The sequence below is a fragment of the Nanorana parkeri genome, unplaced genomic scaffold (assembly GCF_000935625.1).
Source record: "Nanorana parkeri isolate BGI_ZX_2015 unplaced genomic scaffold, ASM93562v1 scaffold5, whole genome shotgun sequence".
NCBI classification, from domain to species: Eukaryota; Metazoa; Chordata; class Amphibia; order Anura; family Dicroglossidae; genus Nanorana; species Nanorana parkeri.
In genome coordinates, this window is record NW_017306273.1 from 4,741,383 (window position 1) to 4,761,130 (window position 19,748).

Below are 19,748 nucleotides of genomic sequence, written 5' to 3' on the forward strand. Positions count from 1 at the left end.
AAAAAAAAAAAGCAGCAAAGAAAATTTAATAGTATTAACCCTGCAATTTGTCCTTGCTCCCCCCCTGGAGCTCCCTCCCCATCCCTCCTTTTTTTTTTTTAGCTCCCAAGTTTTTCTAAGGAGTTAGCAGAGGTGAAGACGGGAGAGAGCTTTGCTATAGAAACTCTGCAGCGGGCAAAGCCACAGAAGGCAGTTTCCATTCCTATTGAGTCTGATTTTCGACAGTGGAAGCGATTCAGATCTGCCGGAGCCTCCCTGGCAGGATCGAGCCTGCGAGAGGATCTACGGCGATCACGTGCGGCTCTGAACCACCCCGAAAAGACATTGGACCGCCAGGTGATTGGCAAAGGATCGATAGCCTTCCCCCCACCGGGATCAATGAGGTCTGGGGAAGTAGGGTAAAAAAAACCAGCACTCAAAGGATATATAAAGAGAATAAGTCACCTGCCAGAAATTGATATCACTTTAGAGACTTGGAGGAGATGGAAAATGAAGCCCCCAAAACGGTGGACAACCAGATGGAAAAATATATGTAATTTGCTTTTTTTTGTTTTTTGTTACAATGTATCAAAATCCTCCTCCTCCTAGTCTGGTGGTTATGTTGTCAGGTTGTTGAACGTGTCACAATCTGCATTTGCCTTTGCAATTTTCTTGTCTCCTGTCATCTTGTTCTGTCTCTGCCTCCCATCTTCAGCTCTCTCTCTCTCTCTCTCTCTCTCTCTCTCTCTCTCTCTCTCCCCATCCTGAACATCAGCTGCTCTTACTATCGCTGGGCGTCAAGCCAACCGCTACCCTGACCCCTCAGACTGGACTTTGATTTTATCTATTTTTGCTTCTTTTCAAGAGTGACCATAATGGGGAAATCGGAAAGTCAGATGGACATTGTGGAAAAATCCAACAAGACTGCGAAAAAGTCCTGGAGCGTGGTGGAGATCGGACTTTCCGTGCTGCTGGTCCTGATGACGTGCGCCATGGTGGCGCTGCTGGTCCTGTACACCACCAACAAAGGTAAGGCGCCGGTGGCACGGCCGCGTTTTGTGATGAGCTAATCGAATCACGTATCTGATTTTTTAATTTTTGTTGATTGCTTGGAATAAATGTGGTCTGCACAGAATCGGGTGACTAAGGGTGAGGTTTGGGTTCGCAGCTACCATGGGGGACTTCTCGCCGGATGCATGCAAAATTGTCTGGTCTGCAGAGATTAATATAATTCACGAACAGCGGCGAGGTTTAGTGTCGCCGCGATGATGGATTTGCAGCGAATCATCTGGATTTTCCTAGTTTGCGTTGCGCAAAGTTTTGGCAGGAGGCGTGTGGAATTTTCTGGTCTGCAGAGAATCGTATAATTCAGGGTTGAGGTTCGGGTCTGAAACTACATTGGGTTTGCGGCCAATCGATTGGATTCGCAACATTTGCACATTGTGAACTTTCTGCAAGGTGACATGAAGAATATTCTGGTCTTCAGAGAATTCTATGATTCATGAATTGGGTTGAGGTTCGGGTTCATGGCTACCATGGGTGTGTGGTGAATCTCCTGGATTCGCTAACATCAAACTACAATGGGTAAGCGGTAAATCTACTGGCTTCGCGAGACTTCCATGTTTGAACGTTTGGCAGGAGGCATGCAGAATTTCCTGGTCTGCAGGGAATCGTGTAATTCATGGATAAGGGTGAGGTTTGGGTTCATGGGTTCATGGTTGGGTTCATGGTTGCGTGGTGAATCCCCTGGATTTGCCAACTTTGCAGACTTCAAATTTTTGGCTGAAGGGTTTGCAGGTGTGACAGCAGGAATAAGGGACTACCTATAACTCCCTAGCCTGTCACCTGGTCAGTTGAGTCCCAAGAACCAATAAGGTGAAAGAATGGAAAACCCAGCCCCCTTTCTATAGAACTAAAAGGAGCGCCAAACAGATGGTCTTAGAATCCAAAAACAGGATTCTGACCACAACAGGGAAATAGTGTCACCCAACTCGTTTCTGGGGCAAAACAACCCCCCTTCATCAGGGCTACTAAAAAATATAGAAGATTTGAACTTTTTTGGCCCCCGAAATGCTTTTGATGCCACTTTTTTTCCTGTTAGGGTTATTAGAACCCTAAATAAATCATTTTGGACTCCTTTTGGTTTATATGGTCACCCTGACTCCTGGGGAGATTCCTACACAGTGGAGGGCCGCCCAATACAAGCCACGTGGACTTAAGGACTTTGTTATTCTCATCGTTTTGGGGATCTGTATCCAGCACCTCACTTATTCCTCCCCCGCCACCCTTAGACTTCAATGGGGTCCACCACAAAGTTCACAAACTTCAACCAAGACTCGAAAAACCATTACAAAACCGAACCTTTGATGATTTGCTCTTCTCTATGATCACAATCATCTGTATTCCTCAATTGTGGGATCAGAGACATGTATGGGGAAATATTCGGGTCAATAAAGAGCCAGAGAACCGTTGATTGTCCTGGTTCCGTCATCAGGTCTGGTTATCTGAGTATGGCGCAGTTGTACAGGTTTTAGATGACACCTGGGTGACTTGAACAGGTGAATGTGGGAATGTGTGGTGACATTCACTGCAAAACGATCTGTGTGCTGCAAAACGATTTGTTACTGGCAAGTATATTTTTTCATTGAACGGGTCAGTCCACCCAATTCTGATACTTTAGTTCTGGGTGGGATCTGGATTACCGGATCCCCCCATTGGTTTCATATGTCGCAGGTTGTCCAGCACACACCCCATCAGTTCACAAAAAGAAGTCTTGTAATTTTAGTTGGCAGTGTACACGAAGTAGAATGGAGCTGGAGGAGTGAGACTCTCCCTAAAACTGGCAGAACTACAATGAGAATATCCTGCTACAGAAGGTCCAGAGAGATATAAGGCATTTGTGGCTTATTGCAGCCATTACAGACGACCTGTAAAGGAAATATCAGTCTTGGGTGGAAGGTCGATTCAGTTAGGAAATGAGTCATGTGGAAACTTCAGAACCCAAAGTGACTGACCTGCCGTCCTCCATCATTGTTCTGACGTCTCTGATTGGAAGGATGGATGTTGGTAGCGAACAGTATATTACTATCTGGATCATTCAAGCCGACTACAACTGGACACAGCAATAAAAGGTCTTTTGTGACTGTTATAGGTGATTTTCATCACTAATCATTATTTATGTATATTATACACTTCACATTCCCCATAAATACCGATATCACACCCAACAGAGACATAGTACTGATTGTTATCATGACCCCTTCCCATAAACCTCACCTTCAACCCCTGCCTCACCCCTAACACTAAATATGGCCAGATAGATAGATAGATAGATAGATAGATAGATAGATAGATAGATAGATAGATAGATAGATAGATAGATTGATAGATAGATAGATAGATAGATAGAAGGATAGATCAATGGGGGTAGATTGATAGATAGATAGATAGATAGATAGATAGATAGATAGATAGATAGAAGGATAGATAGAAGGATAGATCAATGACCCCTTCCCATAAACCTCACCTTCAACCCCTGCCTCACCCCTAACACTAAATATGGCCAGATAGATAGATAGATAGATAGATAGATAGATAGATAGATAGATAGATAGAAGGATAGATCAATGGGGTAGATTGATAGATAGAAGGATAGATAGATAGATAGATAGATAGATAGATCAATGGGGGTATGTAGATAGATAGATAGATAGATAGATAGATAGATCAATGGGGGTATGTAGATAGATAGATAGATAGATAGATAGATAGATCAATGGGGGTATGTAGATAGATAGATAGATAGATAGATAGATAGATCAATGGGGGTATGTAGATAGATAGATAGATAGATAGATAGATAGATCAATGGGGGTATGTAGATAGATAGATAGATAGATAGATAGATAGATCAATGGGGGTATGTAGATAGATAGATAGATAGATAGATAGATAGATCAATGGGGGTATGTAGATAGATAGATAGATAGATAGATAGATAGATCAATGGGGGTATGTAGATAGATAGATAGATAGATAGATAGATAGATCAATGGGGGTATGTAGATAGATAGATAGATAGATAGATAGATAGATCAATGGGGGTATGTAGATAGATAGATAGATAGATAGATAGATAGATCAATGGGGGTATGTAGATAGATAGATAGATAGATAGATAGATAGATCAATGGGGGTATGTAGATAGATAGATAGATAGATAGATAGATAGATAGATAGATAGATAGATAGATAGATAGATAGATAGAAGGATAGATCAATGGGGGTAGATAGATAGATAGATAGATCAATGGGGGTATGTAGATAGATAGATAGATAGATAGATAGATAGATAGATAGATAGATAGATAGATAGATAGAATGATAGATCAATGGGGGTAGATAGATAGATAGATAGATAGATAGATAGATAGATAGATAGATAGATAGATAGAATGTGATTGTTTTTCCACGTTGGCCCTTTTAGATGGGCCTATATATAGCGCCTGCTCTTCATATTGGTTGGGCGGATTTTACTGGTGTGGTATAAAAAGGTTTCAGAGCTTATAAATCATGTATGAAAAGCAATCTGTCTCCGCTCAAAACTGGGTAACCATGCATGACAGGCACGTTAACCCTTTCCCTCCGCCTTCCAAAGGGAAACTTGGTAGCTGTGAGCAGAGGAAGACGCCGTGAATCCGGCTCCTTCTTCTGCGCAGAGTCCAGTGAGCTCTAAACCCGGCCACATCAGGCTGCCGGGCTGATACTGGATAGTACATAACACTGAAAATATCCTACTGCCCAAACGTGACCAATGCTGGTTGATTGTGGCCGGCTTCACTCTCTGTATAGGGGTCAGTGTCAGTGGGCTTAGGGCTTGTGTTGATGGGCACATGTGGCATGCACGCTGCTTATTTGGAGTTCAATAGAAGCTGCATCAACCTGCTTTAAAAGTCTCCCCCTGCGGTGCTGTTAGCATGCTTTTTATACAGACATAGGTGCAACAATCTTTCTCATATATCATCCTGCAATTCATAGTTCTGCCACTAGGTGGTAGTGTTACCGTACTGCTTGTATAATGTAATATTCCTCTTGCGTGGTTACAATGTAACTTTCTGACTCTGTGTTCCTGTTGATTTCCAATTAAATAAGGATGGTCATGACGATATATATATATATGGTCAATGACATCAGCTGGGTTATCCGGTGGGTTTGCATCCCAGCAGCGCCGGCGGAAATGTCATCTGTGATGGGAGTCCTGTTTGTGTAGGAGGGTCATCACGGTGTTGTTCATTGTGATCGCTGATGGATCTACATGTTGGATTTAAATTGTGGACTTTTTTGTTTGTTTTGAAAAACGTATTCAGCGCTGTGGGTATTTTTCCCCCCCATTTATAAGTGAATAGGGATGTGGGGATGAGGACCCCTTTTCCCATCAAAATAAGGGACTAGGTTTCCCTCCCCCCCCCAAGATCCACCAGGATAGGGATGTGGGGATGAGGCCCCTTTTCCCATCAAAATAACGGACTAGGTCCCCTCCTTCCAGACCCCCAGATCCACCAGGATTGGGATGTAGGGATGAGGACCTTGACACCATCAAAATAAGGGACTAGGTTTCCCTCCCCCCCCAAGATCCACCAGGATAGGGAAGTAGGGATGAGGCTCTCGTCCCCATCAAAATAACGGACTAGGTCCCCTCCTTCCAGACCTCCAGATCCACCAGGATTGGGATGTAGGGATGAGGCCCTTGACACCATCAAAATAAGGGACTAGGTTCCCCCCCGCCTCCCCCCCAAGATCTACCAGGGTAGGGATGTGGGGATGAGGCCCTTGTCCCCATCAAAATAGGGGACTAGGTCCCCTCATTCCAGACCCCCAGATCCACCAGGATAGGGATGTAGGGATGAGGCTCTTGACACCATCAAAATAACCTAGTATAATTTAGGTGTGCGCGGGGGGCCTTCCCATTCTTGTGTCCCCCATGGCAGCGCCCAGCTACCATGTTTTTTTGTTTGTTTTTTTAAATAAAGGGCAGAAAAAAAATCCTACATTTCCTAAGACTTTAATGGGTTTTGGGCACCACGTTTGGGGTTCATGTACCGAACTTTGCTGGGTTAGCGCATCACTAGTGATAATAAAGAAGTGGTCGTAGGTTATTGTTACAACGCAAGGAGATGTTCCAGCACGTTAGGGCACAGCAACTCTTCTACATTCATTCTGATGGAGCCTTGTACACCATTAAAGTGATTGATGATTGACAATGACAGATGATGATGATGATGGATGATGATTATGATGATGATGATCACACTGAGGTAAGTACGAGGATATAGATGTACACAGTACTCTCGGAATGGACAGGCGAGGATGTAGCACTGGGATCCATGTCTGTGCATTGCTTTTATGTTAGTAACTGAGCTATCTGAGAAGTCATGAAAAACTACATCACAGCCCGAGGGTGTTAATAATTCACTCAAAGACTTCCTACTGTCTTGTGAAAGCTGAAACATTTATTTAATGTTGACAGAATGTCTGGAAGGAGTTTACAAGTCATATGGAAGCTGTGTGTAGAGAGCACGAGTTAACTGCATCTCCCAGTCTATCTATCTATCTACTGTATCTATCTATCTATCCCCATAGGTCTATCTATCTATCTATCTATCTATCTATCTATCTATCTATCTATCCCCATAGATCTATCTATCTATCTATCCCCATAGGTCTATCTATCTATCTATCTATCTATCTATCTATCCCCATAGGCCAATCTATCTATCTATCCCCATAGGTCAATCTATCTATCTATCTCTCTTTCTCTCTATCCCCATAGGTATATCTATCTATCCCCATAGGTCAATCTATCTATCTATCTATCTATCTATCTATCTCTTTCTCTCTATCCCCATAGGTCTATCTATCTATCTATCTATCTATCTATCCCCATAGGTCTATCTATCTATCTATCTATCTATCTATCTATCTATCTATCTATCCCCATAGGTCCATCTATCTATCTATCCCCCATAGATCTATCTATTCTTTTTTATTTGTAAAAGTCCTAAGCTCCATTATTAAGTTGTAATCCTGGTACAGTTTTACACCTCAGGGATAGCTGTGTGCACTACTATTCCTTTGTATTCTCTCCCTGGCTGTAAGCATAGCTCCCCACTGTCCCCAAACTGGAGGGACTGTCCCTTGTCTCCCTCTTCCCTCTTCATTTGTCCTTCCTCTGATATATAGACTTTTATTTTATTCTATTTTTAATCTGCCTACCAAAAATGTTATACTGCACTGAACCTTTCCTCCAACATCTAAATGATTGCATCTGTTATATCGAAAAGCCAGTAAATTGGAGGTTTAAAAATGCTCTTGTTGGTTAAGCCAATCAACTGTTCTGCATATAAATTCTTCATGGTCCACATAACTGGTGGCACGACAGGGGTGTGCCCATTGCCTAAATACTTTAAGCAGATTTACCTGGCAACCAATCAGCTTCTCTCATTTTCAAATCTCAACTGAGCAAACTGAAGAGAGAAACTGATTGGTTGCCATGAGAAACTGCTTCAAATTTTGTCTGCTCCAGTTTTGATAAATTTCCCCCCTGTGTATTAGAAGACGTCCCTCTTTCCCGTCCCAGAAAGTTGGGAGGTATGCTTTGAGGCCCCTATGGAGGCTGATTGATCCCCTGCCTAAGGTCCGGCTGGTAGCTAACACATTGTCTGGTCTGCCGGAGGAGCATAAAACTGTCATTTCAAAGTGCATTGAGCTTTCTTTCATGTAATCTGGAAAGCGCCTTCATTATGACAATTTCTGGGTATCTGTTATCAGCACTCAGCTCAGGCCAGATATAGGATGGCCTTACATCCTTACACTCAATGTAAGACATCTGTCCAGACAGGGAGAGAATACATGTAAATCATTAAAAAGAAAAGCCATCACTGAAAGATAAAACTACATTTTTTTTTACCAGTTCAAGAGTAATGATTACGATTATTACCAATTCCCTTTGGAATGTTGGAGGGGGTATTGTGAAATCTTAGTCAAATTGGTGAGGAAAGGCATCATTGTAAAACAAGAATCCACATCCAGCAGCATCCCTTGGTTTGGTCTGCTTTGTTACCAATGTAGCTGTTAATTATGAGGAATTTGGCTGATGGTGACAAGAATAATAACATTTACAGTTGTCTCATAATCTGCTACGATTGTGGTTTGTAAATTGTGGTAATGTTACAGTTTATGGAGATGTTGAAACATTCACAAACAAAACACAAGCAATAAACTTGGTGTACAATAGTTACATTGTAACCCTTCCTCCCATCCACATTAACTGAATAGTGTTTCATTATTACTGGAAGGTCACTGAAGAATTTCTCCTCAGTGGGGAAATATCATTCTGAGCGTCCTCACATGGCGAGATGTAGTGCCAGGACTCACTGCGATGGGCACCCAACAGTGACAATTGGACACCTATGGTACTTTCTGACCTGAAGTTTTCAGCACAGATAACTGAATGAAGCCTAAAGCTGGCTACACATCTTGCAATCTGTACAATCTTCTTAAAGCTGGCCATAAATAATACCATTTGATTGTACAATCTCCGTGAAGTCTCCATTAGATTTATAAGTTTAGGTAATGTAAGGGTTTGCATTAAGAAACCATTCAATTTGTATCCAACCAGGCAGGTCTGTTAAGGTGGAGATGGGCTTGGCTGCTTGCTGGTACCAAGCAGGGTTGCCCCGCCAAGGTATGGACAAGAACAGGAGGGCTCCAATGAGGAAACAGTAGTCAGATCCAGGCAGAGTTCAAGGTAGGCAACTAGCAGAGGGTGGTCAGATGGTCCCAGGTCAGCAACAAGTAATCAGAGGCTAAATGCAGGAGAAAAGAGCAAAATCGGGTCCAGGCAGAAGATCAGGGCAGGCAGCAAGCGAAGAAGGGTCAGGCGGTCCAGGTCAGCAACGAGAAACCAGCAGAAGTATAAGCTCTTTAGACAAACAGGAAGCTGGCAAAAAGACACAGCACCAAACACAGCACCAGCTCCTTGCAGAGCTAGTGCTTAAATACCTTTCTGAGTCAGAGACGACACGCCCAGTCTCAGGGTACTGGTCTGGAATCGTTTACTATTACTAGCCATACTGGCCTGGACTCTGTGAGATCCATTAGTAGTGGATCTTCTGGAAATCCTGGCTGGGATTCTCAGAAAAGAACGGTAAACCCTCACAGCTACTCTGAGCTTACCATAACAAGCTCCTTATATTACATAGTTGTTGGTAGAGCTAAAGGAGATTGTACAATCAGAATGTCAGGTCTATGATTAGCTTTAGATTATGCAGCAACTAGTTAAGGGTCTATCTGATTTCATTTCATCTGAACAGCATGCCATCTCTATAATGAGGTAGCCGTAGGCGGTTGCCATGAGCTAAGCGGGATGCTGGTTGGTGTCCCATCCAACTTGCGCCCCCCATAACCCCCTGCCAGAATGTCAACCACGAGCCACCAAGACCCCCTGGGCTCAGGGCACTATATGTCTTGGGATGCCACTCATTCCCACCAGTGGTAACGAGAAGACAAGCCGGGGGCCAATAACCAGGGAGTCCAAATGGTGGGAAAGGAGATAAGGAGCAGGATTGAGGATAACGCCTTGTACTTGCACAGGATTCAGGCAGAATAACTCAGCAACATGTGAGGTTTTAAACCCAGCAAGGTCCAGGAATGGCTCTGTTGTCGGAGTAACGAGGAAGCTTCCAACCCCTGGGAGCCAATGGGATGGCGAGGAGATGTAGGTATGTCAGTGAGGAGCTCCCTGTGAATGATCAGCACCTGAATTGACTAATAGTCTCGCCCGTAACAACCGAATGGACTCCACATCCTGACGCACAGGTTTATACGCGCAAGCTGATTGGCTGAAGATGAAATTTTTCATTTCGACATGCTCAGGTACGCGAGCTCTTGCAAGCTGACGTGCCGGAGTGAAAATGACATGACACACTGCACGCGAAGGTCCGCGCACCACCACTCCGGTCCAGTGCAATGATGTGCAGCTGACATTGAAGCGAGTGCATGAAGACAGGAAGTGGCTGAAAAGGACTCCCAGAGATCAGCAGCTCCAAAAAAGGTGAAAATAGTATGTTGTGAAAAGAAAAGAAGAAAAACTGATTTATTGTTTCAAGTGTTCATGTGTTACCTTTCCTGGCATCGGCATAGCAGATTCACATTAATAATGCTATTCTGCTTGTATAGTGTAAATCCAGGAAGAATTTTTTTGTGTCATAAAAAAAGCATTACAAAAAAATGAACAATGAAAAAAATAAAAACAAACAGACATAAAAGTCCCGGCGAACAAAAGATATTATTAGGGTAATGAAGCCGGCTGGAAGACGGAGGTATAGATTTGGTGTTTGGTATTCTGCTGGGTGGCTGAAGCAAAGAGGAGAAAGTTTTGCCTCAGCGTGAGGCTAATGAACTATTTAATTGCAGATTTATTCTAAATAGTGATAGAAACTCATTTATTCCCGGGAGAAAATGCCATCCTGTTTGTGTAATGGCTCAGAGCTATAGCATATACACTGAGGTTCTTTTCTGCATAGTGATAGCTGTGCCTACAGTTCCCCCCCGCCCGATAATCAGCGTCATTGGACCATTGTCATCATGGATCCTTCTACAACATGTGTGGTTATGGAGGAACAAATAATCAAACATTAGAAAAAGTTTTGTCTGGAGTTGGGCTTTAGAGTGATATTAAAGGGTTATTAAACCCTCAGCGTTTTTTGCATATATCTTCTGCGAGTAAGCAGTAGATATATGCAAAAACATTTTTTTTTTAAGATTTCAAACAGGTTAAAAACCTACCTGTGTCTTCACGGCGCGTGCTGCCGTCTGAATATCTGAAGAGTTTCTGGCGGCCGCAAACAGGGCCGGATCCGCAAACAGGGCCGGATCTGCTGCCCCAAGGTCAAGTTCCTCAATGCGCCCCCCTACCCGCCAACCCCTCCCCCTCCCCCCCCATGGAGAATGGCAGACCTGCTGGCTGCATATAAGTGATCCCAGCGTCATCGCCAAGATCCCTTGTACAAAACCAGCGGCGGCTTCCCCGCTGTACATTTAGCTCTGCTTGCCCAAAGCAGTGCCAAAGGTAGAAAACAACTACCCGCCCGGCGCCCAAAACTGCATGTCCCGGGCATCGGGAGATAGGAATGCTACACCCCTGCTGCCTCTGTACTACCTGCAGCCCCAAGGCCGGGCCTTGGTTGGCCTTGTGGGAAATCCGGTCCTGGCCACAAAGGATCATGGGAGACGAGGAGAGACACAAGGTAAGTCAATGCAGCAGCGTGCTTCTGCACAGACTCCGTGGGACAGGAAGTGCCAGTTAAGAGAGAGGAGTCAGCGCTGGATCGGAGACCGGCACCAGCGCTGGAAGGACAGCTGAAAACTATGGGAAAGAAGAAGATTATCGGATCCAGTGGCATCACAAGGGGGGGTCACCCTGCACAGGGAGAGAGAACAATAGTGACCGGTCTATATTACACCTCCAAGTGTAACACTGAATTAGTTCAGAGTTTCGGAAGAAATACACAAAAAACTCACCAAAATTCAAGTAGAATCTTGCATTCAGACAATATTTGCTGATCCCGGAAAAGCAAAGGCTCTCGGCAACTCCTGTGCCCCTGCTTATATTTCCATCCTAAACTGTCCAGTTTCTAACACCATGAAACATCTGGACTCCCAAAAAGTGCAGACCAGGTAAAACATTTGTACGAGAGCTTTCATGACCCAGCACGTTTTTCCCTAAGTCAGTCCTTTTTCTGCCAGTACATTTTCAGGCAGGGATATAAGGCTGGTGCGGTGGGATCTAGAAAGGTATAATAGCCCAACGTTTACGTCCGTATTGTTCCAAAGGCCCGATGAAAGGACTGTATTTATAAAGCCAGGTCTGCTTTTAATTTCTAGGTGAGGTCATGCACATTAAAAACGTCCATGTCATAGGTAGAGAATGCCTTCATCTCACAAAACTCAACAACCATTACAGAGCGTATAAGACTCTTTGTGGACTCATTTACCCTGATATCGCCAAGCCAAAGCAAACACTAAAGATGTGCTTGAAAATGAATTCAGTTTTATTTCACCAGTACAGCTGAACGGTGTAAATGGCAAACAATAGGAACAATTTACCTTTTGTGATCTTTGGATTAATATTGCAGTTTAAGTGACATGTCGATTAGCTCAGATTACAATGACGTAGAGCTCCAGTGAGAACATCATTTACCCTATGAAGGGTGCAGTGGAAAAAGTTGAAAACCCTCTTTGGATATTACTTTATAGTGTTCTAACAAACATACGTTAGGTTGAGATGTCTTTGGTTTGATCTACTGAGACAGTCCAGCCCAATTTCATATACAACAGCTGACAGGCTTTCTTATTTATAGGGCCACTTTACCCAAAACAGGTGGACTAAGCCATTGGGTCCTTCTGTGTCTTGGATGCTCTGACAGTGAGATTTGTCTGCCATAATTCCTGAGTAGGGATGAGATCTGGGTTCAGGTCCACCTTGAGCTTGACCTGAATCCATGCTCTTTGTAGTTCACTTAATGGGCAAACAATTTTGCCAGACAACCCGCTAAACCTCTGTATGTGTCCTAGCAACCAATGATGCTGTACAGGTCATTGGTTTACTGGTAGCTGAGCCGCACAGCATCATTCATTGCTAAGATGATGGTGGCCCCACAGCGTCATTGGTTGACTGGTGGCTAAGCTGCACAGCGTCATTGGATACTAAGATGCTGGTGGCCCTACACTGTCATTGGTTGACTGGTGGCTAAGCTGCACAGCATCATTGGATGTTGAAACATTGGTGGCCCCACAGCTTCATTGGTGGTATTGAGGCACCAGTCTGCACCCTAGCAACCAATGACGCTGTGCGGGTCATTGGTTTACTGGTGGCTGAACCGCATAGCATCATTTGTTGCTAAAATGCTGGTGGGCCTTCTTCATCATTGGTTGACTGGTGGCTAAGCTGCACAGCGTCGTTGGTTGTTATGGTGCATCTGCTTGCATCCTAGCACACCGACTACCAGGCACTAGCGTCCTAGCAACCAGTAGCGCTGTGTGGGTCCCACAGCATTGTAGGTTGCTAGGACACAGGTAATGCTGGGTTTGGTTCACTCGGACATTCACAGAAGCCAGATATCTGGCTGGTTTCTGTGAACATCTAACTGAACCGAACAAAGGCAAGTTCACTCAGATCAGTATTCCCAACTCTGGTTCCTGTCTACCTGGGAGGTTTAGGTGTCCCCACACACCTTCATGTGTTCCAATGATCTCATCAGTTGAGTCCCTGAAAGATAGGAAAGATTGTCATGGGCTTTAACTCTCCAGCTTTAGCTCTCCTGCTAACACTGAAATATCCTTTGGATGGACAGGCCCTCCAAAGGTATGTGAAGACTGTTAGTATTACTACAGGATATGTGCAGGAAGGGGGAAGATGAGGAGCCCCCATTTAATAGAGGGTTTTAGTCTACTCTAATGTAAAACTCCTGGAATCCCGGAAAAATTGTCCTTTAGTCCAGGTATTGATTCATTCAAATTCCTAAATGTATTCTGAAATACTGCTAGTATAACTGTCTGAACTCTATCTTTATATTATCTTCCCACAGCTCCTGTACAGCAGATAGCAGACTGAGAACAGGCACACTATAGGCTAACCAGACTTCATTGCATTGCACAGTGCTGTGATACTTCAGACACAGGGTATAAAGGTGAAGGAGTGTCGGTGGTTTATAGGGTTTGAAGGGAGACAACCTCAGAAATGCAGCAAATCTCATTCACAGACTAGTGAACAACCTGGATATAACATATGTTTAGCCACTGGGAGATGGGATTTAAATATTTTTGTAGCTTAGAGAAGGAGGGGAGCACACGTGGACCTCAGAAGTCCTAGTGCTTTTTTTTGGTTCAATCAGAAAGCAAGCAACACTGTGAAGTTACAAAGTTGAGACCATAAATAGTGGCGTCAACCTTCTGACAGAGCAGTGTGGCAGGAGTGTGCTAACCACAAGTTGAACAGAATTAGTACAATTAGAAGATATGTTGATGAGCTTTGGGCTTTTGTAGATGGGCAAATGCACCCTTATTCTGACATCAGTTTGAGACGCTTCTGAGATCATTCAGAATTTCAACCACAGGTGCATTTGACCTGCATTTGGCTTCCTTTAGACCTGCATTTGACCTGCTTCGAGCTGCTTTTGCATTCCCATGGGAAAAGAAGCATCAGTCGGCAGACGCGCCTCTACATACTCCAGCAGGGTAACCAGTTTACATATATATATTTCAACTGTGCGTTTAGCTGTGTGCCTGGAGTTTCCCTTCAATCCAAATGGACACATGGCAACAAGAAAGCCAAACAGTAGTTAACAACTCCTTATATGTCCTGTGTATTTACAAAACTGCAGAACATCTGAACTGTCCCCAAGTTCTGAATCCCATCTGGGTCCATGCATCTGTAAAAACAGCATTCCTATAAGTCCATTAGTATAATTTATGGAGGGCGATTCAGCCCCGGTGTCTCATGGCCTGCTCAAACTTTGTATCTGCTTGAGGGACGGCATACAGATGTGCAGACAAGGCCTAGAAGACTCAGTGTTTGAACCACGTGGACAGAGGGCCGTATCACGCAGGCTTGGCGGTTGTGTGGTCTCTGAGATAAAACACAACAATGCGAAGAGCAATTTCCCTCCCACTGGGTCAGATAAACAGTGGGATCCGCTTCAGATATTTGTTTTGGTTTAGTAAAAGGTTAATGGCGAAAGCAGGGACGCTTTGTACAAAGGAGCTGATAGGCTGGAACCTACCAAGAGATGTTCAGAAAAGTTGGGAGACAGTAAACAAACATGGCGCATTTTGTAGTAAAATTATAGACTGGTGTCACTGTTGCTCTGGCCATGCACCAAGTCCAATGTTGCTCTTTTTGTTAATTGCTGTGTTTGTACATTCTCTATACATAAAAAAAAATAGTGTGCACATTATACAGTATATAGTCCACAGCTTCCGTTTGCAGGGATTGTTTTTTATTGGGAACCTAATACCCCTCTGTCCTTTAATTCTCTTTAGATGTTTATAGACTCAGGGTCATCTTTTTAAGGAGGCAGCCTGAGGCTGTTGCCTCAGGCAACATCTCTTTGGGTCACATGGGGGGCGGGGGCAGCAAGCAGAGCGGCATGGCTGTTGACATCATGACATCACTGGTTGCCAGACGTTTGGTGTGATGCCTGCCAGAGTGTTGGGGAGCTTGGTGGGGAGATGCAGAGCCCTTAAACATCTCCCCGCCCGGTTCTTAGGGCTAGTTCACACCAGCCTCAGTACGTTCCGGCCCGATTTTGGCCGGAACGCACTGGATTGCATTCCAACTGGATCACTTTGTTTTGGGGCAGGAGGAGGCGTGGCGGTGCATTGAACTCAATGGCACCGCAGCCACGCCCTCCTGTCGCAGTGCGATTGGCTGCAAGGGAACACGTGGCACATCAATGCCTGTGTTCTGGTCCGGTGCGGTCAGAAAAAAATCCAGACTGGAATACAGGCATTGATGTGGAGGCAGGTGTGAACTAGGGATGCAGAACCCTCAATCCCCCCCACCCCCCTCCTGCCTCAGGTAGCAAAAAGTCTAGGGACCCCCCTGTATAGAGTGATCTATAAACCTCTATAAAAATTGCCCCCTTTTTCAATAGTGTTCCACCTCCCATGTAAAGAACATCTGCAGGGAAAAGTAAAAAATGAAATGTACTTTACACCCAGCTTCTGAGCTTGAGAGGGTATCGTCAAGCACTTTTCGGAAAGACCCTGGAAATATTCCCAATCTCGTGGGCTGCCCTATTAAACCCCAAAACCTGCTTATTATAGAAAGTACACACCAGGGCCAAATAGACTAAGGCTGGCAGTTGTTGAGGAGTGCAAATTGTGGCATGTGACATTTTGTTGTGACACATTGCACATCAACCAAACTCTTATGCGGCAGCGCTATCTTCCTCTTGGCGCACTACTGCATACCTCCATTGTGCTAAATATTGACAAACATGTTTTTTGAACCACTACTCATTGTTATCATTCTTAATTTGGTGCAGATTGTGAGACGTTTTGTGCACTTGGGATTGTACAATCAGTGCACTCATTGCATCTTTCTTTTCAAACCCTTCAAATTGAACACAGAAACAAATTTCCGTGCCCCAAATATTTGGCACAATAGGTCATCTGACCTATTGTTTGATGCAGTGTTTTTGCATTGAAAATATCACTGCTCATTGCTTGGGGGCTTAAAAGTGTTGGTGGGGTAGTTTGGGAACCATCTTTGAGCATCACATTTAGGCCATGTATTTTGTGATCCCATCCGGCTCCCTGTTTTGTTGGGGTGCAAAGCTCGCTGATGTTGCGGTAGCAACCAGTTAACAACGGGAGTGTGATGGGATTTTATGAAGTTTGGCATTAATACATATGGGCATGTGCCATAGTGGATTGGGGTGCGTTTCAGCAAAAGTTTTGTGACATGTCCAATTTTGGGACATTTGGGACATTTTGTTGGAAGCCCATTGGGTTTAATAGACTTCCCTAATGCAACACACGTCAACATGTGACATAACGTGCATTAACATGCTTCACATATGTAGATGGGCCCTAAGAGACCGTTGCTGACTGGTTGCTACTGCAACATCAGCGAGCTTTACACTTTCTGAATTAGCCTCATACACATCACTCCAAAGAGGCCTCCACCTGCTCGATGGCCCAGGGAACATGTTATTGTTATGTCATCTCGCACATCTGCAGGACTTGGGGTGAAGTGCGGGATAGTCTTTAGACCGTGACCTTTCATGTGATGAGAGCAGGCTGAGAGAGGAGTCAGCAGCTGTTGATCAGCAGGTGGCAGTGCACAAAGCCACACACAAACTGCACAAACAATGCAAGGCATTACTACATCTCACTCCCAGCAAATGGGCTCCATTGGCCTTAGCTGGGTCCTAATGTCTGTACAGAAGCTGTCCTATGGCCCATGTCACACTGGCTGTCCTGACACTGGGGGCAACTCAGCAATGACAGGAACAATACAAGAGCAAAACATAAAAGACTAACCTGCTTGTATGGCGTTGTTCCTTAATAGTGACCGGGAATCTCCCACGTTTCAGCCAGCGAGGGAGTAATGCCGTAGGAGAAGATGGGGGCTTTTTTTTGGAAAACTGTTGCTGGTAAGTTGCTGCCGGATCTCTAGGCTGACATGGGCTTAAGGCTGGACTCTAGGCACAAACAATTTCATTTAAATGTATTCCTCAATAGCCACAAAGGATATAAATCCACAAATGCTTTTGGAAACCCAGATATTACCATCTAAAAATAGTAGTGACCTCATCACTGTGCTGTACATATCCTGTGTGCAGAGAGCAGAGCTGTGGGAGGGGGCCCAGCAGGCCAGTTTTCTACTGTCCAGAGTTCTTCTTTAAAGGGTCAGTCCACTCATGGTAATATTCTAGCGATATATTTGGCTGTCAGTTTAGTTGTTCTGGACTTCAAGGAAAATTCCTTAGTGGTCAATACCATCTGGTAAGTTGAGAGCACTATACGCTTGGAGAGAATTGGAGAACATACTGGGGACTTTGTTGCACAGATTCAGCTCAGGGAATAGTGGGCGCTCCTCATAATGGGTACAGCGGGTGTACAGACCTGGGGGCTAAGCACAGGGATGGTGGGAGCCCTAATAATGGGCACATCAGGTGTGCAGACCCAGGAACTCATCAACAGGATGGTGGGAGCTCCTCATAATGGGCACAGCGGGTGTACAGTCCCAGGAAATAAGCAACAGGATGGCGGGAGCTCCTCATAATGGCCACAGCAGGTGTACAGTCCCAGGAAATAAGCAACAGGATGGCGGGAGCCCCTCACAATGGACACAACAGGTGTACTGACCCAGGAACTCAGTACAAGCATGGTGGGTGTCCCTCATGATGGCCACAGCAGGTGAACAGACCCAGGAACTCTGCACAGGGATAGTGGAGGATCCTCATAATGGGCACGGCAGGTGTACAGACCTGGGAACTCAGCACAGGGATGGTGGGAACTCCTCACATTGAAATATCAGTTTTGGGTGGACTCCCCCTTTAATACTGCATGCCCAGTTGGAACACTAAGGGTAGATATTTAACTGCTAAAATACTCAAGAAACACCAGAAGCCAGCAGATGATTGAACATTCTGAAATCCCACCATATATGAACATTTGGATAGATCGGCCCTTTCACCGGTTTCATCCAATTTGTCTGAATTCACCCCATGTAGCTGATTGTAATTTCTATATCATGTTTTCAGCGGCGACATGCAATCTGTAAATATATTCTCTCGGCGCTGAGCAGACAGCGTGTTCGGGGAGTTGATGGCTCTTTTTTCATGTGATGGGTGGATTGATTACATTGTAGCTTAGCAACATGTCTCCTGTCTTCTCTCCGTAATTATAGGCAAACCGCGACTGCGTTTTAAAGTGAATTTCAGGCCAATAACTGCAAAAGTTTCATGAGGTGACTATAGGAGCAAAAAAGATGGCGGAGTCTCAGACCTCCTTCTGCTCATTCTATAAATGGAAAGCCTTAAAGGCAGCTGGGGAATGCCTTGGGGTGGCCCTAGCAGGTGTGGTGAACTGGGAGCTAAGAGATCTCACCTGTACAGTCCCACAGACCAGGGTCTACTAAGAGCAGAAATATTACTTTCAGTTGGATTGAGGTCCCATTTAAATTTACCCGGAAATTCAGCACAGGGATGGTGGGAACCCTTCATAATTGATGCACCAGGTGCACAGACCCAGGAACTCCGCACAGGGACAGTGGGAGCTCCTCATAATGGACACAGTAGGTGTACAAATCAAGGAACTTAGCAAAGGGATGGTGGGAGCCCCTCATAATGTGCACAACCGGTGTATAGACCCAGTAACACATCATATGTGATGGTGGAAGCCCTCATAATGGGCACAGAAGACCTTGGAACTCATCTCAGTGATGGTAGAAGCCCCTCGCAATGGGCACAGCAGTTGTGCAGACACATAAACTCAGCTCAGGGATAGTGGGAGCCCCTCATAATGGGCACAGCAGGTGTACAGACCCGGGAACTCAGGTCAGAGATGGTAGGAGCCCTTAACGATGGGTACAGCAGGTGTACAGACCCAGGAACTCAGGTCAGAGGTGGTAGGAGCCTCTCATAATCAGCACAGCAGGTGTACAGACCAGGGAACTCAGCTCAGGGATGGTGTGGGCCCCTAACAATGGGCACAGCAGTTATACAGACCCATGAACTCAGCTCAGAGATGGAGGTAGCCCCTCATAATGGGCACAGCAGGTGTACAGACCCATGAACTCAGCTCAGAGATGGTGGGAGCCCCTCATAATGGGCCAGCAGGTGTACAGACACGGGAACTCAGGGATGTTGGGAGCCCCTCATAATGGGCACAGCAGGTGTACAGACCTGGAAACTCAGCACAGGGATGGTAGGAAGCAGGTGTAAAGATCAGCAACTTTACTCCCCTCATCAACAAATAAAAAATACTTCATTGTGTGGCCGAGCATGTGATTCTCCCCACTTCCTCTCCAGATTCAGAAATAGGTGCCTGTGTGGTCAATTGCCAGTCATGAGCGCTATCAAGGGGGGCAAGTCCTTGCCAAAAGAGTAGTGGATGTTTGGATCAGACATCCAGCACAGGTAGGGAGTCAACCATTAATTACTTTAAATATGCTTGGAATAAGCGTAGGTCTATCTTCA

The 19,748-nt window shown here is 44.9% G+C and overlaps 1 protein-coding gene across 2 annotated transcripts in view; it reads left to right on the forward strand.

Annotated features, from left to right (window-relative positions):
* Window positions 1–463: 463 nt before the first annotated feature.
* The window catches only part of MMEL1 (membrane metalloendopeptidase like 1), an 82,623-nt gene continuing 63,338 nt past the window's right edge, over window positions 464–19,748 (forward strand). For both annotated transcript variants that reach the window (XM_018552322.1, XM_018552313.1), the window contains exons 1-2: window positions 464–532; window positions 845–1,008. In XM_018552322.1, the coding sequence (XP_018407824.1) occupies window positions 483–532; window positions 845–1,008 (214 nt within the window). In that variant the 5' untranslated portion in view covers window positions 464–482. The remainder of the gene's footprint in view (window positions 533–844; window positions 1,009–19,748) is intronic.